The 26,231-nt window shown below is 42.1% G+C and overlaps 1 protein-coding gene across 2 annotated transcripts in view; it reads right to left on the minus strand.

Annotated features, from left to right (window-relative positions):
* Positions 1-2,018: 2,018 nt before the first annotated feature.
* The window catches only part of ELAVL1 (ELAV like RNA binding protein 1), a 44,090-nt gene continuing 19,877 nt past the window's right edge, over positions 2,019-26,231 (minus strand). The window contains exons 3-7 of one of the 2 annotated variants that reach the window (XM_035348368.1): positions 18,925-19,028; positions 17,932-18,085; positions 14,276-14,501; positions 8,237-8,350; positions 2,019-6,952 (exon numbers count right to left, since the gene is read on the minus strand). In XM_035348368.1, the coding sequence (XP_035204259.1) occupies positions 6,628-6,952; positions 8,237-8,350; positions 14,276-14,501; positions 17,932-18,085; positions 18,925-19,028 (923 nt within the window). In that variant the 3' untranslated portion in view covers positions 2,019-6,627. The remainder of the gene's footprint in view (positions 6,953-8,236; positions 8,351-14,275; positions 14,502-17,931; positions 18,086-18,924; positions 19,029-26,231) is intronic. The other variant, XM_035348369.1, reaches the window with a different exon arrangement.

Consider the following 26,231-nt stretch of genomic DNA (forward strand, 5'->3'; position numbering starts at 1 on the left):
TGCTGTACCTTATTAATCTGGGAGCACGTACTTTCAGAAATTAATTATAATTTTCGGTTCTGCTGGCTGTGTCATGGAGAAGTTGCACATTACAGAGGCACCACCTCTTACCAAGTCAGACTGTGTCCCCTTTCATGACCACCATTTTTTTTAAAGTAGAAAACTAAAAAGGTATAATAAACATAGAAAGTCAATGCTAGCCTTTTGATTTTCATATTTATCATTTTATCATGCTTAGTATCCAGCTCAGAAGTGCAGAGCTACATTAGAGGAATTTGCCTAAGGGACAGAAGACAAACTTTTGCCTCCAAATACAAAGATTAAAGCACCTAGGGTGACAAAATCAGTGTTTTGAGAAAAAATAAAATAAAAAATAAATAAAAAATGAACATAACTCCACTAAGAGAGCCAAAGGGAACAGTGTTTTCTTATGCCAAATGTGGATTTGGTCCCTTCACTCTAAAGCTATTCTTAAGAGCCTAAGAGGCGAAACGTTTTCACAAGGTGCTTCGCTGACAGTGTTACAGAGGACAAACCTCCTCCGTTTGCAAGTCAAAATATGGTAGGTAACCTTCTGAGAGGTAGCACTAGGACAAACAGATCCGTATTTGAGCTTTGTGACTGAACCAGAGGAACACCGTCAGTAGTTCGCAAAAAGCCGTATGTTAAAAACCTCCCACATGTCCTTCCATTTTTCAGGTAGATTTTTGTTTTTCCAGAGGACCTTGTTTCAATGAGCAGTTTCTTTTATTTTTACCATGTTTACGTCGTTAGAAAAGTTGATGTGGGGATATTCTCAATGTGTTTTGTAAAAGCACAAATGCAACTACAAACTACCCAAGAAGTAGCTTTAGTTATTCCAGTTTAGGATATACTGAAAAAGAAATCTCTCCTGAAACATTTGAAGAATCTCTATTTTATTGACCTAACCCAGAACAAGAGAGCAAAGTAAAATTTTAATGGTTGTTTAAGGACTCTAAGGACTACTCATTTCCAAAACTTAACATTCAACGTATTTGATCTTAGTTGCAACTGCTGCACATCCTTGCTGTAGATGTAGGTATGCCAGTTTATTGCAAGATTTCAAATTGTTTTGTATAAATGACATTACTACAGAATTTAACACCTCTGCAAAAATTGGTGTCCTCTCCATACTGATACCCTTCAGTCCTTTGGACCACCCCAAGTGACCATAAGCTGGCCAACTGACTGCAGTGAGAAGTTTATCCTATTTTAGTGACTTGTGTACCTCCAAATATTCAGTGTTTTTCATATCATGATACAGATGTACTGAAAAAAAACCATAACCAACCAAAGGGAAGGAAAGGGCTGTGCAGACACACTGCTAGGGGGACGCTGCTCTGGACAGGGATGTTTCCTAACTTCTCCTCCCACCCTAAAGGACGGACCCTTAGGGCCTTCTCAGTCCCAGACCTAGAGCAGAAGCGAAGGGATGGGCAGAGCAGGCAGCAGCTGCGGGGGCTCGGGTCCCCTCCCTCTATGCAGAATAGTGGAGCACAGATACTCAGGTAAACCAAACTTAGGATGGCGTGGCTCGAAGAACAAAAGCTCAGCACTTCAGTGTACAGACATCGGCTAGAATGGAATCACAAGAAAAACTAGAAACTCTCTGCTGCTTTGATTCTGCTCGTGTTTAATAGCTTTTCTGGTGTTGCCATCCCCTCTTTTGAAGGAACTGTATTCGTCTCTTCCAGCTTACATAAGCTGCACAGCAACATCAGAGTTTCCTTTTCTGTATTTACTGTGAAATTTCCCTATTTGCAAATGGTTAACAAGGTTTGAACGGTGATTAGGCTTGTGGCTAGCTTTCTGCACAGGGCTGAATTCCATTCATAGTGGAAATCTGGGAAGCAAGTGTAAGTTACTGAGCAGGAATAAGAATTTATCAATAAATCAACAGGCTGGAATAGAGTAGTCTGAATAAAGCCTTCAGAGAATTTTAATTTTGATACTTTTTAATATATATATGTATTTACATGCTTTTTTTTTTTAATTTTGTTTTTATTCTGCGTAACACAACTAAAGCCCCAAACAACTTCAGAGTTTTGAGGTGGTCTGAACCACCACCAGGTCAGTTCTGCTCTGAACTAGACATTGTCTCATTTTAGAGTGAAACTCCACAGTCCTGCGAGGAATGCAGACCGCTCCTGTGCAGCTCTGGCGGCAGCCCCAGCAGAAGTGTGTTCTGCAGCCATGCACTGGCCTGGTTCCTGCATGGCCAGATACAAGCATTCGAAAAAAAGTGGAGAAATAGATAGATGCAAAGAAAGGGAAGGGAAGCAGAGCATCCCTTTCAAAAGGGAAATGAGAGATTCTAAAGCTAAAGGTGCCGAAGCAACAATACCAGCCATTCAGCTGGTAAGATTTCCTGAAGGTTCTGAAGATGCTTGCCTTAACAAAGTCCTGAAGCCTGATCAAGTCCCGACGTACAATCCTGCCCTCACTCAGTGAGCCTTTTCATTGCCGCAGAGGCCAAGCCGAGGCTCAAAGGTGAAGATTTGCGGTGCAAACGAGATGGCTGCCGTCCAGCGAAGTGAAACCCTGGCGGGACTCATTGCCCGGACAAATGGAAAAAGCTACAGAAGCAGAGGCTGTTTTTTGCTGAAGTGCTAAGCATCCACATGCAGAACAAGTTCTTTTTACAAGAGCAAATGAGTTTTGAGTGCGAAGCAAACAGGTCCATTTGAAGACAGAGCCCAGCTGAAGCATGGCAATACATCACTAAGCTTCCCCTTTGTATCCCTAGCCAGCAGATCCTCAAGCTGAGGGTACCCTGACTATGGCATTGATGAAGAAATCCAGCCCCCAGGCCTCCCTCCTTTTTTTATCCTGAAGAGATGTGGATAAACCTCACTTTGTCGTCATATTTGCAAACCCGATCAAAGTGTATAAAGGAAGTGGTGTCATCCAAAATGCAGGTGTATGAAATCCAGATTAATCCCTTCAGAAATCCTGGCACCAGGAACACAACACCAGCCTCGGAGACACCACAATCCTCTTCAACAGCTACACACAAAACACTGCAATAGCAGCATAGACAACTGTGAGTTGTCACAGATACCTGAACCTGCTGAAGCAAGGAACTGTGCGATGCTTCTCAAAGCCCCCAGAGCACTCCTCTAGCAGCTGTGCCCTGTAGCACATCGCCAGCATGGACCATCAAATTCAGTTCTTTAAAATCTGATCATCATGTACTAATCCGGTAATCAAGACTTTTGAGTATTCTCTACGTTGTTGAGCCTACTGCATCTCATGAGAAAGGTAAACAAAACTCTGCCTTGAGACTGGCCCGTTGTTTGACAAAGATCTTGTAAGCCCAGAGATAGACGTAGCAACAGAAAGGAACTTCTGTATCTCAAAATAAGTAAAAAAAAAACACTTGCAGTTTTCATCCTTTCAACCCTTAACTCCCTGAGGATTATGGAGACAAAATCACTTTGGAAATGGGTAAAATCAGGTGTTAGCTTGGAAGAATGGTATGCCAGATGATGTGATAAGACAACCCAATTATTCTTACCTTTCTGTTAGAAAAATTGTTGACAGATTACTTGGTACTGGAGTTTAGTTTCCACTTCCCGAAGTTTCCTTTTGTCTTTACTAATCCAATATATAGGTTATTGCTTGGGTCCAAAAGCATCATAAATACATTCACTTTTTTCTTGATTTTTACTACTTTTGCCAAGTATTTCTTGACTGTGAGAATGGTGCAATGAACAGACCATGCACTTCTTCCACCATCAGCTCTTGATATTTAAGTAGGATATTTAAGTAGGATATTTCTTTCCCTTTTTACTGACCCAAGGAGCTGCACTCTGCCCAGGTGAATTGCCTGGTAGCTGTTTTCAGATCAACTACCAAAGGCGTCTGGGATCAGATGCTTCCTAAAAGAGAAATTGCCATACCTCTACTGACAGAATCCCACATTTCCCTCTTATTTAGCAAGTGAATAGGAGATGGAAAGATAGGGAAGCAGTCAGATGACACTAAAAGCCTCTAAGAAAAGTTAAAATAAGTAAATGTGACAGTTGGTGAGCTCACAGTAGGGCACTGCTGATACATGCCTGTAATAAATGTAGATGCAAAGTCATATTCAGGGTGTCATTTGTTGGAAGTTTGATCTCAATCTAAATCCTCTAATAAAGCAGCAGCTCCCATTTAGTTAGAAAAATGATCTTACATGAAATAAGGCCAGAGAGAATTACAGGATATTGGAAGCCATTTCAGACTCACTCCAGTGGAACATCGGAGTATTGAGGTTAAGAGGTGATGGGACACAGTAACAGTGCTCTGTACTATGCAGTTGTAACTTGGGAGAAATCCCAACCATGCTTCTGAATCTCTTCTTGTACACCAGAAAAGAAGGATTTGTTGAAGTGATAAATAATGATAAATCAGTGGAAACATATGAATAGACAGCCCAGAAGTGGCTGGCAGACAGCATGCTTGGGGTGAGGAGTCATTGGGTCACAGCCACCGTGTTACAGACCGCCGCCATACCGTACCAAATCTCAGGCTGCCCGGGTGTCTCAGAAGATGACAGAGCGAACAGGACTAGCAGGAGTGGCAAGGCAGAGTATGGTAATGGTAGAACAACACAAATTCATTGCACACAAGCTCAAAAGCAGTGGGAGGCTGCTTGCTATGCCAAAGCCTATCCATATTCCTTCGAGCGTGCCACAGACAGTTCTAGAAACATAGCAGCAGCTGTTCCTAGACAGTGCTAAAGGTAATGAACGGAGCTGGGCAGCTAACTCAGCTGCTCTCCAGCTGGGGTGTGCAGAGATGCTGATGCAGACTTCTTAGGGCTGCAGAAGCCCGCTGGTCCTGTTGCGGGAAGAGAAGCAATTGCCATTGTAAGGCAAGGTCAGCTAGGGATGGAAACGATACAAGCAGACAGCACGGATCAGCCTCAGGAATGCAAAAACAAGCACTGGGACTGGCAGAGGTTCACACAAAAAAGAGACACTGCAATAGAACTGACCCAATTTTCGCATTTGCCCTATTTTTTGGCAACTGAACATAACTAACAGCCCTGAGAGCTGCCCAAGCTAAGTCTCTAGTCATGCACAGTATCCTTACACAGCCTTTACCTGATAGAGTAATCCTCCTCCTCGGGCTTCCTACCAAAGAACACCTGTAGGGTTACATCAGCCTGTGGCACGTAGCTTCTATGTGACAGGTTTATTGTAGTGCTCTCGTTTCACAACCCTTTTTCTTCTACTCATCTGTCAAAGGAGTAACTTAAGACTCTTAAAGAAGAACTACAGTTCTTTTAAAACAACACTCTTTGAAAGCTGGACACTTTGTGCAATACTTAGCAAAAAAATAACAGAAAATAAAAAACAAAACAAAATTTGAGCAAAACAAAATCAAATTTAATGTTCTTAAATGCAAAAGTAAAAACAAACAAAAAACACAAAAAAGCAAAAGAAAATTAACAGAAACAGAACAACTCAAAGTTTCAAGGCAGTCTGCAGAAAACTTGGGGGATTAATCTTTAAATCTACAAATCAAAGGGTTTTTTTTGTTAATATCTAACTTGCAAGTCGTAAGTACTTTTCTGCTGAGTGTTCAATAAGTAAAGCTAGTTGTCAAAACAAAATCCTATTAAAATAGAAAAATCTAGCACTCATTAGAAGGGATGCGAGAAATACAATGCTCAAATGTTTATAAATGTTTTTTTCTTTACAAAACAGAACTACCAAAGGAATTCAGACTATAATGATCTTTGAAAATGAGTATCTTGCTGCGTTATAATGTACCAGTAAGTAGTGCACCATGCATTAAATATTTGGACAGAAGAGATTCAGTTTGATAAAGTAGCAACATATATTCACACTTTTTTGGAGTTTCATTTTGACTCTGAAATCTTCCCGGAGTTTCTTTGAAACTCTTTGGTCCATTCCTATTAGAAAGTGGGCTTTAAAAGTAATGTTTCTAAAACCTTTGAATTTGACAACTTGGCCACTGCTCAGTGTGCAACTTACCTCATCAATGGTGTTAAAAGTTATGCTGGCATGCTACTACTTACAAGACCTTGACTTTAGAAAGCCTAATCCTCAACTATATGTAGCAATGAATATTAATTGATAAAGCAAATTTACTGTCAACTAAAACATTAGTATTTCTCAACTTTTCTTCCATACTAGTGAGTCTGGGGTAAAGAAGGTCAGGGGAACGGGTAGGAAAAACAACAACATGAAAACAAGAAAAATTAATTAATTCAGCCTGATAGGTTTAAAAAGATTCCAGTTTTTGCAGACAACATTCAATGGAACAAATGTTAGTCTCATAAGTGAAAGCATGCTTCAATTTTACCACCATCCAGAGGGTCTAGTTAAATGCAATCTACTTAAGATTTCAGGGGATTTTTTTTTAACATGTTTTAAATGAAATAACTTAAAGTAACTTAAAATTGGTCTAACATTGTGGGATTTCAAACATTTGAACATGTCAGTTGCATCCCAGAATATAAAACCTTTTTCACTTCTCATTTAGACTAAGACAAACACTTGTGAAAATTGGCGCAAAATGAGTTTTACACTAACAAAAATGTTTCAACTTCTGTCACTCAATTATCTATTCCATACAAAAAGCACGAGCAAGTTATTTGTGGGACTTGTTGGTTTTGAAGGAAACCTGTAAGATTTTGTCCCCCAGGCGGTAGCCATTAAGACTTGCTATGGCCATTGCAGCTTCTTCATAGTTTGTCATGGTCACAAAACCAAAACCTTTGCACTTGTTGGTGTTGAAATCTCGAATAACTTTCACATTGGTAACCGCACCAAAGGGGCCAAACATCTGCCAGAGGATTCCCTCATCAGCATCTTGACCAAGGTTGTAGATGAAGATACACCAGCCAGAAGATGCGTTTCCTGGAACATTTACACCAGAAAGCCCACTCATGTGATCTACACCCATAGGAGAGAACCTAGCAAATAAAAAGCACAATATTTCATGTAAAAAGTTCAATTCAATTAAGCAAATTAACTTGAATGGGAAGCAACTGAGAATGAATATTTTCTACATGGACATCAAAACTGCCAGAAAAATGTTTACCCATTCAAATTAACAATAAACCAAATTGACAGCTGCCAGGAAAAAAAAAAAAAGTTAAGTATTCCAAGTACGTTTCTTTATCAACAGGGAACTATAATTAGAAATAGGCAGGCCACAGAACAGTTGCAAGGTTATGTAATCACCTTCACAGGGGACCCAGACTGATCTTTGAAACTCATCTAGGCTGTTAAGAGTGTTCCGTGGCATCAATGCAGAATTGCTCAAATGTGAAGTAACAGGCAACACCTCCCCAGAGGCCCCAGCTTGCTTCAAGCCACCCTCTCCCACTTATTTTGCTCAAGGGGGCTGCATCCAGTAAGCCTTCTTTTCTTGCCTCTACAATAGCACATTGGGAACTCCTAAGTTAAGGGTTTTCTTTGGGTTTCTTTTAGGAGTTTGTGTGTGTATTAATTTCAATTTCTTTCTGCGGAACAGAAGAAAACTCCCTTCTACTCCCTTCTCCACCATAAGGCAGCAGGTGCAGGCAAACATTCCCAATACCAGCAGGCTACCAAGGAAGCCACAGGCATGCACGCTCTCAGCTATTAGGTAGCCAAGGAAACATTAGCACTTCCTCAGTCAGCTCTCAGTAGCTGGGATGCCCCACATTTCTAGCTACAGAATTTAAATTTTGGTTTATGATTCCTTAACACCAGTTATGCAGATAATCTAACTGCAGTAGCTTTCGAATATGAAAATAGTGAATCACTTTAAAGTATACAGTTTTAAAATTCAAGTATTTCTGGTTTTCTTCTTATTCATTTGACACCAACTTCATACTCTGAAAACTCATCTGACTTTACTGAATTGGACTTTTTAAAATCACCTACCTCCTCTTCCTAAATCTAGCCCCCAGCTTAGTAGCCCAGCAGTAATTTTGATTACCCAAAAGCAAATAATTTTCCTTTCTATGTCTTGCTTTGCATTATTTTCTTTTCTCCTATAACCCACATATCTAATTCTCATTTCATTGGTCTCCATCCTAGAAATTCAAAGCTTTAGAATATTTTAATGCAGTATTATGGTTGCACAGCTAAGCACTCAAGGGTCAGGAAATGTGAAATTTAAAGTAGAAAACCTCAGTTGGATCCCTTTTGCTCGTGTATTATTTAAAAATGTGAGGTCACATGATTGTAGAAATATAATTATACTATACCAGGGGTTCCCAAACTGTGGTGTACCACTGGTGATATGCAAACCACTTAAATGCGGTACACGTGCTGCTCTCTGCCAAGAACATGGCGGTGGCAGTTCCTGATTCTCTGCTGACCTGGAGAAAACAGGGAATGGATATCTGGGCAGTGAACACCGCATTCAGTGCCAAGCACTTCCCCACTGACTTCTTCTTGCCCTGCATCAAGACAGGAGCTGCTCTTGCCTTTACAGAGAGGAGAGGGCTCAAGGCAACGTGAATGAGAAGGAAGGGGAGCAGAGCTGCAGCAGCACACACATAGAGGCAGGGAAGTCAGCTCACAGTCAGTGTGGTGCTTAGGTGGGTGCACCCATACAAGAGAACCACTAGGTCATCTCCCCCAGCCCAGGCTCCCTGGTGCTCCAGGAGAGCTCACTTCTTTGGACACCTGAGCGAACAGACCCTCCTGTACCCAGAGGGAGCCTGCTGGTACAGACACCTTCCCCTCCTTTGCACTGTAGCTTCTGCTGGCCGCCTGGGGCCAGGAGAGCTGCCGCGGCTCAGCCAGGCTGCAGCGCAGCTCCCTGCCTGGTGCTGGTGTTTCTAGAGCACAGTGCGGACACACCTGAGCTCATGCTGCACATACTCACTGCTGCTGCCATTGTTGGCCAGCCCCGAGCAAATCCAAGTTTGGGAATCCTTGTACTATAGTAAAACTGAAAAAGCAGTTAAGAGTATCAGAATGTGAATGCAACGTGCTAACCCCATGTGATTTGATGATTGTGACATCTTATCTACCGAGTATGCATTTTGCTTTTATATGAAGATGTTCCTGTGTTTGCATGCTTCACACACTTGTTTTTTTTTCCCCAGACACCTTTAGCTCTGTAACTTCTTTATTTGAGTAATGATCTATTTATCTTAATTCTTATCTGGAAAACGTTCATCTCAACAGATCACCAGTCTTGGGTTCTTGTTCACATGTATACAGGGAGCAGAAAAATCACTAAGCTCAGAACTGCGTGATGTTGGTTCCAGCAGACAGTGTAGGGCTGAACCTGCCCACTATGAAGCCTCACGCTCTGCCCACAAGCCCAGATCAACAGGTCATCAAGAACTGAAGACAACTGCAGCAGAAGTGTTGGGGGTAGAAAGCTGGCAGACAATAAATCTAATATACCTACTACATGCAAAATGATTTAAAATAGCAAGTTCCTCTCTTCTTTGAGGACACTAATTTTTCATTAATTTTCAAACATTCTCCTCTTTCAGCTTTTGACTTGCAAAACTGTTTCAGGTTTATTAAAAAAAGAGGGTAGGGACACCCCTAAAAGACTTGAAAAGGCACTTAAAAAAAAAAAGACACCAAACACCACCACCATAGGAAATGCCACAGCTCAATCCCTCTTAACCAGATCTAACTTGACTCTAAAATGAAACTATACTTTGCAAATATACTTAAAAATAAAAATCTTTCACAGGAGTTTCTGGTTGGTTAAAAGGCAACTATCAAAAGAACCTGCAGAAGTGTCAGGAAGCGTGCTACCGCACTAGACCTATGAAGAAGCCTAGATTTAGACGTGCACCCAGCCAGTAGCATCACAGAGGCCAGTGTCACAGCCCTCTGTCATTGGTGCCAACACTCACGCAAGGAGTAGAGCTCCTGCTGCGATTCAGCTGACCTGCTACGTCTCTGCTTACCCTGGACTAACAGCCTGCACAAGACGGGAGCCAGGAGATCTCGCAGCAGCCTGGGGTAACGGCCCGGACCCAGCCTGGCAAAGAGCAGCGGACACGCAGTACCTCGTTGCCCTACAGGAAGAGGTTTTTTTGACACAGCACATTTAAGTATAGCTTTCCAAGGGTCATCTTATTAAGAATGTTGAAAAGGCTAAGTCTGACTTAAATAGGTAATACTTAAGTTCGCACAGATGCGAGACACTTCAGAGAAAAATAAAAATACTTCATTAATATTGTTATTTGGATAACCTCAGCCTTGTAATTTTTGCTGGTATCCTCATTTTTATTATATTTTTATATCATCTCCCTCATATTGCTTTTCCAACCCTCCCCAAGCATCTGTAAAAGACGTTATCTATGGCTGGTTCTTTTAAGTCAAACCTCCAACAACTCGTAACATTAAGCATCAACACAGTGTTAATATTTTTTATTTGTAAGCTTTTACTTTGTAGGCTTCTCATTTATACGAATGCTCCTTTGCTCTACTCTTATGAAAGAGACTAACTCATTTAATACAGGAATCATTTTAAACATGCTAGAGCACATTATCTCAAGTGACATTCTTAAACTAAAACTATTTCTAGTTCCACGGAAGTCCCTATAAATTCTTTTTGCTGAATTCTTCTCACTGCAATCTGAGAACAACTATATACAGCATCGCAGGTGGGAGAAATCCCACTGCTTGTATAACGGCAGTTAGCAGGAATGAAATTTTTAATATTAGCCTATGTTGCCCTTTAAAATAAGCTTGGCTTTTTTTTTTTCCTTTTGAATCATTCCACAAATAACAGGAGTTAAACCAAACTGATACTGGTCACATCCATTGTTTTTCCATAACTTTTTTTATATCCCACTACAGATAGGAAGATCTACTGTGCATGAAACTGGTCTTGTTGATAATTCATTGATATGAACTTTAATTCTGAGGTTAACAGCGTATTTAAACCAACAGCCAAATTTCATACAGCAACACCAATTGAAATAATGGCTTTCAGCATCACATTCTTCTAGAGCTTTGATGAAACACTACTCTGGACAAAGTCCTCTTCTGTGTGGTCCTCAATCCATGTAAGATGCATCCAAGCTACAAATTGGGTTACCATTGAAAATGCGAAGATCACTTCACTGAAGTGAAACAAAATAGATGCCTGGGAGCCGTCCAAGCATTGGTGCCAGGTTTTCAAGGAGTTTGTAAACTGGATGTAAATGCTACCTAGCCATCAGAACCAGAACTCCTAACCATTCCAACCTCTGTGGTTTAAGGTCCTTACACCTACAAAATCCTCTATATTGTCTAACAACATGGGGCTAAACAACGTAGACTTACTACATTTCCCCTTGATCAGAGGATTATCAAGGAATACCAATTCCCCTTCAGGCACCCTGGAGCTAATCCACAGGCTTTGATATCAACAGAAGTATTCCTGTTCAAGGAGAGGGAAGTGGCTCCAACTCTGAACAAGTCTAGAAGTAAAAACCACTAACCTGGGAATATTTTCAAGATTTTTTTGTTGTTCGGTTTGTTTTCTTTCCCTTCTCCTAGCATAAAACCCCAGTGAACTGTGAAAGCGTACGACATCGAGGGACCTTGGTCAAGAATTTCAAAGTTCAGCCCTTAACTTCAGCAGTGTTCAACACCTAGAGATCCTCTGCTCTGCTTAATTAAGGAAAGCTTAGACCCAAACATTTGGCCCAGATGTTTTCATCTGCCCTCCAAGCACAGTTCCATGTTGCAGCATCATCTGTTCTGGATGGAAACAGAGAGGCTTTTGGACCACGTACCAGACTTAGGAGGCCAACTCAGCATGTCAGCAGGACGGGACATTAAGACCAGTTCCTGATGTGAGCCATAAGCCATAAACACCACAGGAACTAGAAAGGATTAAGATACCATTAAGCAGAGGGTCTGAGTGATATCTGTAGGAAATTAATAATTACAAATTAGAGATACAAAAGGCTTAATCCTGGATTTACAGAGGTATGATGGAACAAGATGGAGCGCAATCAAAATGCCAGTTTAAAGTATTCAGCCTCTATGTGGCAGTGAACACAAGTGTAATTTATACAGACTGAGCTCTCTGCAAGCAGCTAATCCTTTCATCATACTGTGTTCACTCCAGAAAACAAACTAGACCTGGCCCAAGGCAAGGTTTCTATGTTTTACCACAGTATGAAGAGCTGTAACTCAGTAAGTTCAGCATCCTTTAAGGAAGACTCACTAGAAAAGACTTGCAGTTAGCACCAAAGATGGGAAGAAAAAAACAGGGCTGTGGAATGGCGGGTGCATTGGGCACGTGTCTGTGCATGCACATGTGACTGAGGGGAGGAAACATTTCAGTTCTTGCAAGTCTGTGACAAGACATTAAGAGAAACGGACTGTTCTTGTCTTGAAGTCAACTACTGAAGCTTAACCTTGTCTCCATAATATATTCCTACGTAATTCCTACCTAATGTACTCCGTAACCCAGAATTGCTCTATTATTACCTCTGCCAACCTGCGGTACTGAAAAATCTCCACCAGCAAGCTTAGAGCTGGGAGCAGAAGGTGACCAGAACATGTCGACAGATGAGCCCTGGGAACAGTCTGAGCTACCAAAGAGGCAATGGAACAGGAACACCATGTTTTCTTTACTCTTGTGAAAAAAACACTCATGAAAAACCTTGCCTGTGGAAACTTAGCAAAAGCACACTAATAACATTAATACTGCTCTTAATGGTACAACAAAGAATGATGAACAACTCAGGCATCGTGATTTAGTTTCACCTGAACTATAAACAAACACATTAACCAGTTTTACTAATTACCATTACACGACAGAATTAAAGTTATTAGTATTCACGTTCAAAATAAAGATACCATCTGCACTGCTTATCCTGATGCACCTTAAAACTTAAGGGGAAGGATGATGATGAACACATCCCAATTATATTAAGGATTGAAAACACGAGACAAACCTCAAGATTTTCCTAGGACCATGAAGCCTCTAGCCAACACAGCAGATAGATGTGCAAGTTTTGGAACAGTTCACCTAACTGCCAATAATGCTGAATTTCATTAATTGGTGCGGCTTTGGAGGTTTGAGTGTAGAGATCTGGGTGAGTGCTTCAGTAAAACACTCTTATTTGAGGAGCTGCCTGCATTCAACTTGCTTGTGCTACAGTAGAAGAGAATCTCACAACACTTGAAGAGGGCCTGGACCTCTGGAGGTCCCCTGGTAACCCCCCTGCTGGAGGCAAGGGGCACCCACAGCAGGTTGTGCTGGACAGGTGTTGAACATCTCCAAGGATGGCACTCCAGGCTCTCCAGGCAACCTGTTCCAGGGTTCAATCACCCTTACAGTAAAGGGTTTTTTTTCTTCTTATTTTTCCTAAGACAACAGCTGACTGTAAGTACTTATTCTCACTGGAGACACATTATGCCTAACTGTTCCTAGAATGCACAGCTCTGCTGTGGTCACAGCAATACTGGCACAGAAGTACTGCAGAGGATTTCTTGAGCATTTTAGTCCAGATTTTGCTGAGCTAACGAGGCATCTCTGAGGACAAAAAAAAATAAAAAATAAATCCTCAATAGGGCAAGACTACTCTCAGAAACTCCCCATGAACACACCTCATTAAAGGAAGCCAATTAATTGTTTGCAAGATAGTAAATATAACGCATATTCCAGAGCACAGTCCAGCTATCAACATCCTCCTCTAGGCAACTAAGGCAAGTCAAATTCAAAGCAACTAAGGCAAATCTCAAAGGCAAAATGCACAGGATCTTCCACAGCTCTGGAAGCGGACAGTATGCTGCCATTACCCAATAATCTTCCTGAACTTAGGACTTAAGGAAACAACACCACACAGCTCAAGATGGAGGTAGAAAACCCACAGAATCTTAATCAGATCGTTTTCTTAACTTAGAATGACACCCCCCTGCTGGAACCAATGGTTCAGAGCTTTAATTAAGTTGCCAAATCGTATCTACATTCAGATAGATGGACTACAGAATGGGGATCTGTTGAGACAGGCATCTATGAACACCCATCTGGAACGTGCTACTTGATTATCTCACTATACACTCAATTGTAGAAATGCACACCTTAGTGTATGTACCTTTACGTAATTAGCTTTAATGCAAGTTTTACAAGTAAGATTTTACTTTAAACATCTTTTAATTCAACAATTTATTTACATAACACTGCAGGACACATAGTGCACTATGGATTCATTCACACATGCTGCAACGAAGAGATTACTGCACAGCTGCAAGAGTACAGTTTCCCAGATGGACATGGGAATAGCAGTACAGCCTTAAATGCATTATTCTTCCTAACCTACCTGAATCTTTGCGCCTGGTGATGAACTGGCCCTCCAAACCGTCTAGCTGGTGAATGACACAGCTGCGATAACAGTGCCACATTTTTGTTCTGGTTAGGATTGGCTGCAAACTTCACTGTAATGGGTTCGGAGGAACCTGGGGGTTTGTGACCATTGAAATTTGTAATTGCCTCTTCTGCTTCTGACCTTTTGTCAAACCGGATAAATGCGACCCCTCTGGACAAACCTTTTAACCAAACCAATAAAAAAAAAAATGAAGTTCAGGATAAACTCAAAATAATTTTGAATGTAAAAACAAAAAGGTTAAAAGTTTCTACGGTCACAGCTTTCAAGTTCTCTACATTTACTAATGGTTCTTCAGTAGCTAGAGAATAAAGCACAAAATTAAGAAACAAAAGACAAATGAAAACATTCATTTCAACTATAACTACTAGAGTGACTAACACTTATAATGTACTAAAACAAAAAATCCAATACGGTAATATTCCAAGAAAACCAGTATCAAATGCCATTTCCATTATCCCCCCAAAAGATTTTAAATTAATACCCCCCTCAAAGAAGAATCCCACTGAAAGAAAATGAATCACAAAACCCCTTAGCTTTCATCACCGTATCACTAAAAAGCATTTGCAAACACAACATTTTCCAAATGTTTTCAGCTTTCCAAGGCTAACACACACTCCAGTTCACAGACTATGGCATGAAGGCGTAACTAATAAAGTAGTTTAACCTTCTGTAACAAAAAGAGCACATTTTCATCTACATTATACTTACTACTTCTAGCTAGCACGTACCTTATTTTTCATTCATTAAATACTGAGTGAGTAAGAATTACCTATTCCTTCTGTAATTATATTGAAGCAATTACACTTGCATCCTGTTTCTATTTCCCAACACTGGCCATTGGATTTTGTTAGCTTTTTGATCAAGGTAAAAGTCACACCCTAGCAGATCTTCCCCCCTACTTCCCCTTCTCATCTGTGACTAATCTGGAAATACTGCCTTCCACAGTGAAGTGAAAAGGGTACATTCTGTTTGAATTGCATTCCAAAGCAGATGATTTTGTGGATAAAATAATCCCAGGACTTTGACAACTCTACTTCAGAAAGGGCTGTATCAAGTATTTTCGTATTGCCTCTACTAGACACTCACACAGGGCTGTCTTCAAAGAAAGCTTCAAAAGTTATTTCAACTTATTATAAATTACAAAGTTGTTTCCAAGGCAACTGGGCATTACTTCCTGCAATTTTAGAGAAGGAAATACAGCAGGACAAAACCCTGGTCATGTGGCAAACAAGCTGAAGGGAACCCATCGTCTACAATGCCCCTCGAAGGGCCTATAGGAAGGGCGTGCTTTCTTCTGGGGCACTGGGAGAACTTCCATAAACAGCAACTCGTCTCATTTACTGAACGCCGTCAGGTATGCAGTCACACACACAGAAAAAGCCTGCTTCCTAAGTCACTGCACTTTCTGAAGAGAACATCTGCAGAACAATGGTGGAAGATGTGTTTGCAGAAGCCACCCTGTGGCTAGCACCACCCATGCAAGTGGTATTCCTAATGTCACCTGGAACGCAGTCTACCTGTAAGTTATACCAGATCCGGATTTCTTGGTGATTACTTTCAAAACAGGAGACTGGCCCAGACCAGCTCAAATCAGAGCCGGTCAGATGACGTGCTCCAGTACAGGTCTTTCTGTGCCCCGTGCTGCAGAGGCGCAGGATGGCAGCAAGGGCTACCCCAAAGCCTGGCAATGTGATTGCTTCTCCACTTCCATGCTGTTCACCTTAGCACTTCTCACCTGATTTATCAGAGTTTTCATTTAAAATATAGTATTAAGTCTCAAAAGTTGGAGAACAACCTCTGCTGAAGGAATATCTGAAAGCACAAAGGAAACTTTGTCCCAGTTGGGCCCAGATCCAGATATGAAACGCAGATTTTTAAAGCCAAAGGAATGGCTTCGTTCTTGAAGGGAAAGGAAACCTAGGCTATGCATGCATAATTGAGCTTCACAGTGTAAACAGAATACATTCTTCAAACAATACATAATTAAGGTTCTGTAAGCAAGCTGTGTATCCTCCGAGCTGAGGGAATTAGACAGCATCATGCCCCAGCACACTCAATAAAAACTGTATTATTCCTGGAAACATTCTGATTGTGTGGCTTCTGTCATCTCATCTTATAGCCCTGTCAGAGAGAGATGCTAGCTATCTCGACTCCACTGGCAACCACAGAATGGTGACTCTTTTGGACACTTTTATGAATATGTTTTCTGCGTTCATAAAGCCTTGTTCTTGCTTCTACCTATAGTTGTGATCCAGGTAACTAGCTCAGAGAGACAGAGCCATATGGATGCCAGTTACCCAAAATGAGTTCTTCTCTGCCTAGAATAGGAAGGATCGGATTCCCTCATCCAGTGTTGAAGTGCCTGCAATGTTGGTACCCAGATCTCCTTTAGTCGCCTCAGACTTTTACATGCAATCACATTTACAGGGCAATCCACCTGATCAAATCAAAACACTAAGTAGGTGCCTACACAGGAAACTGGTTCCAATGGAGATACTTACACTGTAGACTTTTACATTTAGTCAGATGAATCTCACCAAAAGTTGCTCATGACCTACTCTAAATTACAGTGGATTCTTCAGAGTATCAAAGCTGCTGCTCCTCACACAGCTTGAAAGCTGCTGCTCAACTCATGTACGTGAAAGTACATGCTACTGTGTATAAATGTTAATCTAATTCTAGTAATTCCACATTCATCATTGCACTAATATAGCACATGCATAATTCATACGTAATTCATAATTCAAAATTCATATATGAAAAATGGGCTGCTGGAAAAAAAAACAACACCTAAGGTTGCAGGATAAGTCATACTACACAGTATAGCTGTTTCAAATAATTACATAAGAAATTAAAACTGTCAAAACACATTGTAACACCAAGTCAGAATTAACATTATAAAGGAAATCCTTTGTAAAAAACATTGGTTTTCTCCTGAGGCGAGTACTTAACAAAGCAACTTGTTTTTACTTCAGAGTTTGGTTTTTTTATGCTCTGAAAGCATAATGCATTCAGAGAATTCAAGAAGGTATTAATTTGTGCATGAAGCTTATTCTTCTGGTTAGCAGTAACCAGAGGATAAGACACCTCAAATGTTTTTAAAATATCAAGAAATTTTATCAGTGAATTCCAAGTTGGTATGAAAAACAAAACACACTGGTATTTTTCTTTTTAAATATTTGACTATGGCCAGGAATTCACCTGTGAGTAGCAGCTGCATTTGTGCAGAGTTAACTTTATACCTTCAAATTACAAGCAGATTGCCCAGGCACACTATACTCACATGAAGTGTCAGAGCAAGAGGAAATTTGGCAAATCAACAGTTTAGCCTGATAGAACAGACAATAAAAGCATGGAATACATTATGAGGCTTAGACTGTAACCTAGCAAAGGAAGCAATGTGAGTCATTCTGTGTGAATAAAACAAACAAACCAACCCCACATTAGAAAAGGACAGCCCATTGAAATTATTTCAGTGGTGCCATGGTTAGTTTGTGATAGTTAAATTAGTTTAGGAGCTGCTAGTCCCTGAAGAGAGACAAAACATGCCGTACAGTACAGGTTTGTCTAGCTAATGCAATAGAACTCACCTGTGGTTTGATCCACAAGCACACGTGAGTTGATGATGCGTCCAAAACGTGAAAACATATCTTCTACATCTTTCTGTGTCATTGACCTCGGTAGTCCACTAATATATAAATTAGCATCCTTGATCACTTCAGAACTTGGACGAGCATAGGAAACCTTAAAAAAGGTTAATAATTAAAAGAGGATATGTTCAGGGTTTAAATTGAAAGAGTAGCTTATTTTGTCATAAGTCACTTGTATTTATTCCTCACTAAACAGTGCAGGCATTTATTGTAGTTCAGAAGAGGTAAACGGGTAGAGGAAAATTACCAGAAAGGAAAGAAAAATCACGCTCCTGTACAACTCTATGGCTCTTAGGTTCATCCGACAAATAAACAAAAAAACAGCACTGCTATAAAAAGCCAGCAATAGACCAGTGTTTCCAACATACCCGTTATGTTGAAGAATCCCTGTCCAAAGCTCGGAATTCAATAGTGGACCTATCAGTTACCACAGCTCACACCAAGAACTTGTGCGGTCAGTCTATTTTTTGAGTCAGAAAATTTATCAGCTGCAGTGCAGCTTTCTATCTTAATTTCTGCTAATAGAGAAAGTTACAAAAATGATTTAAGCAGGTGTGATTTCCTGGACATAAAGTAATGTTATATCCAAGGAGGATTGCATGTGCATTAACAATTTAAAACAGATCAACTTTGAGACATAAGAATTCATTCCAAGTCACTGTTAGGCTTTTGATCTTAGCTACTTCTATAATAACAGTGGGAACAACAACAACCAAAAAAAACAAGAAACAACATAAGCAATCTTTAAATATCAAGCCATTACAAAACCCAAGTGACTTAACAGCTCATTTCACTACTCTGCTCCCCCAGCCAGTCTGTTTGCAGCTGGACAGCACACAGAACTCACCACCAGGATGAAGAAGCACTCTAAAGGGATTACAAGTTTATTGTAACATCATTTTCACAGAAAACTGAAAAGTCTGTACATCCTACCTTGATAGTTTTTGACTGAAGTCTGAGGCCATTCAGCGTGTTTATTGCTCGTTCAGCATCTTTTGCAGTAACGTAGTTCACAAAGCCATAGCCTAAGCTGTGTCCTACACAGGAGAACAGTTTGTAAATTAAGCCTTACACAAAAAGGTTATCGCTACCAAAATTAAAGGAAGTGAAAGCAAGAAAAATGAACTCAACGTAATCCATCCAGTAAACACTTAATATGCCACAGAACTTTCAGATGATACACGCCAACCTCGAGAAACAACTCAAGGCCACTTCAAACATCCTCAAGAACTGTTCATGTCGGATGGCTGCAGACCGTCCATCAACATCAAATCTGAACTCCTGTGCTGATTCCTGTCTCATGAACTTAATGGGGATATAACAAAGACATGAATTTAAGCCAAGTTCATAAATACAAACTCTTGTGTACAAAGCAAAAAACGTGAACTGATGAACCCCTGGGTATGAAATCATCATGCTACGCGTTTTTGTGTAGCTATTTCAACTTTCGCTCCTGGAGACCACAGGAAGGAGGTTTTTATTTCTTCATACGTTCACATAGCTAATAAGCAGTAAGTATCCCAAACACAGGATAAAGCTGAAAAGTGAAAAATTATCTTAAATGCAGACATTTCATGGACTTTAAGTCTACCTTAAGTCTTACAAAAAAAAAATAATAGCACAACTTTAAAACATTTAACGCAAAGGCCACTTAGTTGGGTATTTGTTAGTTCTGCTTCTGCATATTCAACCCCCACAAATGCTCCTATCAGTTATAACAGTACATAAAGTCACTTCAGGTTGCACTTTCCCAACAGTTAGAGGCTATCTTATCGCTGCAGGTCTAAAAATAACTAAAATCCTTTCAGACTGTCTTGGCACCTCCCTTCCTTTTTCAGACTCCTCCTTGTCTGTCTTTCAGACTCCTCCTAGTCAGACCTAGAGAACGCGCGAGAGAAAACTCTAAGTGTGCATAGGAGAACATGCTTCTTTACTGTAATAATATTTTTCTGCTATCTTATTATTAAACTCCGCTCTTAGGCTTGAGAACACCAGAAGATGTGGCTAAACATTAGAGTAAAGCATTCTCTTCTGAAATACAGCTCTTTTTGATTACGTGGCACGGCTCCGCAACAGTCGTAGCTGCCAAGGCAGTTTTCTTACGCCCTCCAGACATTTCAGAACACCAGATACACAAAGATGAGTCGTGGCGACATCCGAGCACTCCTGGTAAATCCTGGTAGCCCATCAGTACCTGGTAGGTACTGAGACCTACCAGCCTCTAAGCAACAAGGGACGGAAGGAAGCTGCAAATAACCCTCTGTGTGCCGTGACCAACAGCACACGGGGCAGAGGGACCGCAGCTGTAACAGCACAACCGCCTGGCCCCGTCCCGTGTTCACCTGCTTTGTTGTGAAATGTAATATACCACTAACTCATCTAAACCCAAATAACGTCACAGCCTGTTTCTTAATACGCTCGTTGTATAAACAGTCCCAGTTAATTTCTGCAGGCTGCTAAAGCTCTTAAAAGAAGCCAGATCCACTTCGCATTCATGCCTCATGGAGGAACGACATCCTGGTCTTTGACAAAGCGTTAAAACATCTCCACTAGCACAGACCAAGCTTTTATAATACCAGGCACTGTACAATCACAATAGCAAATTAATCTTTGATAGCCAAGTACAATTTAATTCTGCACAGGAAACAAATAGAATAAAAGATCTTAGACAACATCTTCTGTACCTTTACCTCTTAAAGAGCTACAGATGACAGTAGCTAATAGAACAGAAGATGCACATTATTAAGAAATCAACAAAAAAGCACGTAGAAAAGAGAGATACAGCTGTGAAACCCCCGAGATGGTCAATCATTTAGATAAAGCGTGGTTAGGCTGACTAGTGAGATTTTTTTCCCCCCTAATCAAGAAGATGCATTATTTATCAATTAGAAAAATGTTCATCACCTGGCTTAATCTAAGAAACCGAATATAAGTCTCAGAGGAAATACACGCCATGCGGATGGCAGGCAATTAATTTTTCCCACTTAAGGGAGTGGGAAGGGTCCAACACCCCTGACAGGCACAACAAACCAGCAGCTTCTCCGCAGACCACCACTACTCTGAGCACCACCTTCTTTGCAGGTGTTTTCAGTTTGTCCCAAAAGCCACATCAACATCACACTACTGCACAGAATGAGGTCCTGGTAATGGTTTTGGAGACAGGCCCTTAAAAATCAGGGAAACAGCAGACCCAGCCATCCTCTCCTGGCAGGACAAAGGCAGGAGCATGTTCAGCGTGGATTTGTTAAGCTGTCCTTAGTGCTCTGGGTCACAGAGCCCAGGGGCTGGGTGCTCTGGCCAGCACATGTGAATGTCCTTCCCCATTTTCCCGGGTAGGTCCCCAGAGAACAGAGCAGGCAGGCCCTCTTGCAGAGCCTCAGACAGCTTGTATGTTTATGCACCATTTGAGATCAGTGACAAGGAAGATTAAGCTACTTACTTTTGGTTTTATCCTGTACATAAGTGTTCGTAGATGCGCAGAACTGAAAGGGACCACAGGATCTGGGTCAAGCCCTTGCAATCACACGCTGTACATATTCCCCTTCCCTAAAAAGGGAGCTTCACGTGAGAAGCAGTTAGGTTTTTGTCCCGAGGACTCTGACTGAAAGCACGATCTAGAAATCCCTCCTCCAACGCTCTCCTTTTCTAAAAGGAGGCCTGAGTTTATCCCCATCTCACTTAGATCCACTTGTTCTTGTACAAGTACCGTCCTTTCACATGCTCACCCTTCCAAGTGTCTGGTTCCCAAAATACGCACACAGGGACCACGACCCCCTCGACCTTCTGTCTTTGTCTGAGCCAAACTTGTTCTTTTCCACTTCTCATTTTATGCAGGTGACTCATTTACACAGTGGCTATTCCTATCAGAGTCTGAATGCCCTGGGAAAAGAGGGCAGGGATGGAATGGGGTTAAGAGGAAAAAAACGTAGATAAAACAGCAGGGTCTGAGGAGGCATCTGGCAGATGGCAGGATTACAGCAGTAAGAGTTTCCCACATCCCCAGTGGTTGCAGTCTCACTAACTTCTTAGCCTCTAGATAAGAAAGCACCTATTACCTATCTTCGCCTACAAGGACTAGGACACTGACCCTCCCCTCTCCCTCTACACTTACCACCTTTAAATGACATCAGTGGAAGGTGACTTTACAGTCCTTAAGTGTTAAAAAAGCTACCCTACACAGACCTGACACCAACTTATCAGCCTCAGCCATCTCCTGCCATCCAGGGCTTGCTTTTGATCTGTAACCAGGCTGGATCTCACCCACGACAGTCCCGTCGCCGAGAGGCACGTTCCAGATCTCGAGAGGCATGTTCCACATCTCAACACATCGCTGCTCAGGAACACCGTCTGCTTCGTCACTGTGCAATGCGTTCCCACCTCCGAAGAGCACAAACTAGCTTCCTTCAGGGTACGCCAGAAAAAATAAGGGACTGGCATTTACACAGCGTAATGATTTATGTCAAGTGTTTGTCTCAGGCAAGGAGACATTATTTGCTTTACCACCACATTAACAGCCTGCCAAAAGCCTATTGTGCAAAAGAAAGCAATTCCATAACATTTCTCAATCTATTTTTAGTGGATAGCAATTTAAAAAAATAAGTAAGTGAACCCTTTGCTTATACATAAGATGTAAATCTACTCAAGAGACCAAAATCAAAACAACAAGTAGGCCCTTATCTGGATGAATAAATTAACAAAGTGATCATGAAATCTAGTTTTAAACAAACTGCCATACTCCTTCAGCATAAAGAATCTAGTTTTGTCCCCAGGATAAGAAGCCCATTCATGAAAGAGGGCACTCATTTTCTTTCTGCGCGTCACTTGGTTTTCTGTCCGTGTCCTCGCTTCCTCTCCCTGCTGCCTCAGACACACGCCTTCAGTCCCTCGGTCGTTTCTCATTCCCCTCCTGCTATGGGCTGACAACTCCGGGTTCACTGGAGCCCAGGGTGAGAACAGAGCTGGTGCTTGTCTTCCTCCCCGCTACAGAGCGGCTGCCCCTGAAAGCGGCGGCCCCGGATTCTCCCCATCCTGCCCTCCTCAAGGAAGCCGAGATGTTCACTTGGCCCCACTACACCAGAGCGCCTTGGCACGAAGGCATTTCAGTTCAGAATCTGTCTTCTGAACTGAGAAACTCTTGCTAACCAATGCAGGCTTGTGAGAGCATATAAATAAATAAAAAGCCAGGAAAGTAACGCAGGAGGAGGGAAGAGATGCTCCCAGGATGTCACTGAGGAGAAGGGGGTGTCTTGGCAATAGTCAGGTTTTTTGTTTGCTGCTGCAAAACCTGCTGTGAACGGTAAGCTGAAACACGCGGGAACGCATCAAGTACCACCCCGGCTGAAACGCACATCTGTAAGCGGTGGCTCTGCAGCTTCAGAGGATGAGGGCAGATAAAAGCGCGCTGCACAGCACAGTTACACCGCTGTGTAACGGCGGCTACACACACGTGTCAGCTAGAGAAAAGCGTGAGCACAGCTGCATCAAGCTTCGGAAAGAAGGGCTGCCAATGCAGAAGTATAGCAAGGTAGGGTTGGCAGAGCAAGTGACCACAAGGTTATCCTAACCCCCAGGACAAGCAATGCCGTGCACATAGCACCTCTCTGCACTAGGTACGCGTGCCAGCTCCTGCTGTGAAAAAGCACGTGCGAGCAACAATAAATCCTGTGACAGAAAATAGCAGCTGGGCTTTCCTCTGCAGCAGTGCATCCCTCTGCTTTGTTAGGTCAACCTAAAAACGTGTTCAGTTCTAGAAATTCCATTTCTAAAATTAAAAATAAGCCACTTCAAAGCTAACAGATTCTCTCAGAACACTACAGAAACTAGAAGGGGTTTCAATATAAAAGGGATCAGACATGACACGTGTCTTCTGTCTGCTGCTTCCCCAGGTTTTGTGTCCTTCGCACTCAAAAGGTACCCGCTGGACACCGGCACAACGCAACGGGCTCTGAAGCGGCTCTTAAATGCTACAACCTCGTGTGGCAGTGCTTGTTTTCACTTGGCCGACTTCTGCCGTTAAGATTCACTTAAAAGACAGACGCTAAGAGGTCTGCACTTCACAGGGTACCTATACTTCACAGGGTATCGCTACAGTTCGCGGGCTTTGCACCCGAGCACCTTACCTCCTCCTTTCTGGAACGGCGCCGGAGACAAGGAACTGCCTGAAGCCACGGGACTTGGGACTGCCAACTCCCAGAGCCTACCCGGGGTTGAGGTGAAATATTTAAACCTGGAGTCAGGGCACTGTTTCCGCAGTTAAGTTACAACAGACTGCTGTCAAAGTTTTGACACTTTTATGTACACCTGTGCTAAAAAGGAGATAAAACAGGCTTTGGGAATTTCCAACCCTTTCATTACAGAAGAAACCTCACTTCCATTGGAAAGCCAAGAACAAAGCTCACCAGGAACAAAGCTCAAGAATGGAAGGTGCTAATAAGCTGATCCACAGCAAAATAAAGATAATTAAAATGTTGGTGGACTACCGTCTCTTATCCTTTCTATTAACAGAGATGAGAGTATCCTGTCAGGTGTTGAAATAGAGGAAGGAAGACTGAATCCAGAGTACAGCACTGATAATTTGAAGTAACTGTGGTTTTGGACTTTTGTCTAAAAGATGCTTAGTATTTCAAACGCGGTCTATTACAGCATACCTAGAAAAAAAATCTTATTAAAAGCAAAGAAACATTTCAGGTGCCAATGGAGCAAGCTACTGATTTAACGGGCAAGATCCAGACCGGCTTCCAGTCTCTCAATAACCTGTCAAAAGCTACTGTAACTGCAGCAGCAACTGGATGTCCGATTGAGGCAGGGTTAAAGCATCAGCCTCCAGACCTGGCTGCATGCAGCGAAGTTTTAATTAAACTCCTGCAGTGTCCATACCAGCCAACCTCGGCGAGTAACAACAGCCATGGCCTTCGTGTTACTCTCCAGCCCAGAAAATCAGGGGCTTACCTGAACAGCAGTTCTGGCAACACCACTGATGGAATGGTTTGAGTGGAAGAGAAACCACATCAGAACATGCAACAACGGCACACGGCAGTTCACATTAGAGCAAAGCTCCCTTGCTCGTTCTCATTTCCAGCCTCCTTCCCAATCACGCGTAGAGTTTTACATGGAGGAATTACTGCTGTAATTACCGAGTTTATTTCCTCAAGTGTTTGTGGTAACTGCTTACTAAATTGGTTAATTAAAGAATGGAAAAGCTCGTAATTAAAAGAGGAATTCAAACCTAAGCAAGCAGTGTGAGCTGACCACGCACCATTTGCCTACTCCATGGAACCATGCCTCAGCGCAACATACACCGCACAGCTTCATCCTGATCCAACTCATTCTAAAAGCTGTGATCTAGAGAGAGAACAAAGCAAAGGACTGCCAAGACGACCTGAAATAACCTGCCAGTGAATAAAGCCAGTGTGTTTAGTTTAGAAGTACTGATCCCTAAGGGCGAAACGTTGTCTTCCAACTTCAGTGTTCACTAGCCAGGGATGCTGCTAGTAAGGGCTACTGGTTTTTGTCGGAGGAATCCCTGACCCCTCAGCAGCTTCAACACATACCAGAAGTGCAAAGCTGCCCATAGGTGGTGGATATGCTGACAATTACTTCAGAGCAAGGCCCCCACATGTTCCCATATACGAGCACAGACAAACTGCTGCATCTTTTTCACCACCACGTCTTCCCGTTACTCAAATTTGATGCCACCCACTTACCTGTAAGCATTATTTGGTAGCTCCGCAGCACTTCTAAGAACTCCTTTGAGGAACCCAACAGAGACATTTCTTAAACTCCCCAGCTTGGACACGATGCTGAAGCGCAAATAATGTCTTGACGCAAACGTGGGGGACACAAATAGCTCAGGTTGCAGGAGTTGCCCTCATCAGTCCATCTACACCCCTTTGATCACCCAACACTATTTCTCCCTCCTGGTTGGCAAACTCCCAGCAGGAATGCTGCCTGGCTGCCACGGAAGGTGCCAAAGCCCTAGCACTAGAGAAGGCTTAGTCAGAAACCAGTGTTTGAACACATACCAAAATCTCATTAATCTCACTGGGTCTGGAAGACGATACTGGATGCTAAGGACCGGGAATGCTGTTGGGTTCAAGCCCACCAGAATAGACCAACCTAGAACTCAGGGAAACAAGTAGACGTGTCAGCAGAGCAGCCTGGCTAAGCAGGGAACTCGTGGCAGAGCTCCAAGGCAAACAAGCAGCATGCAGGAGATGAAGAAGAGGCAGCCTGCAAGAAAA

Source organism: Oxyura jamaicensis, chromosome 28 (assembly GCF_011077185.1).
Source record: "Oxyura jamaicensis isolate SHBP4307 breed ruddy duck chromosome 28, BPBGC_Ojam_1.0, whole genome shotgun sequence".
Taxonomy (NCBI): domain Eukaryota; kingdom Metazoa; phylum Chordata; class Aves; order Anseriformes; family Anatidae; genus Oxyura; species Oxyura jamaicensis.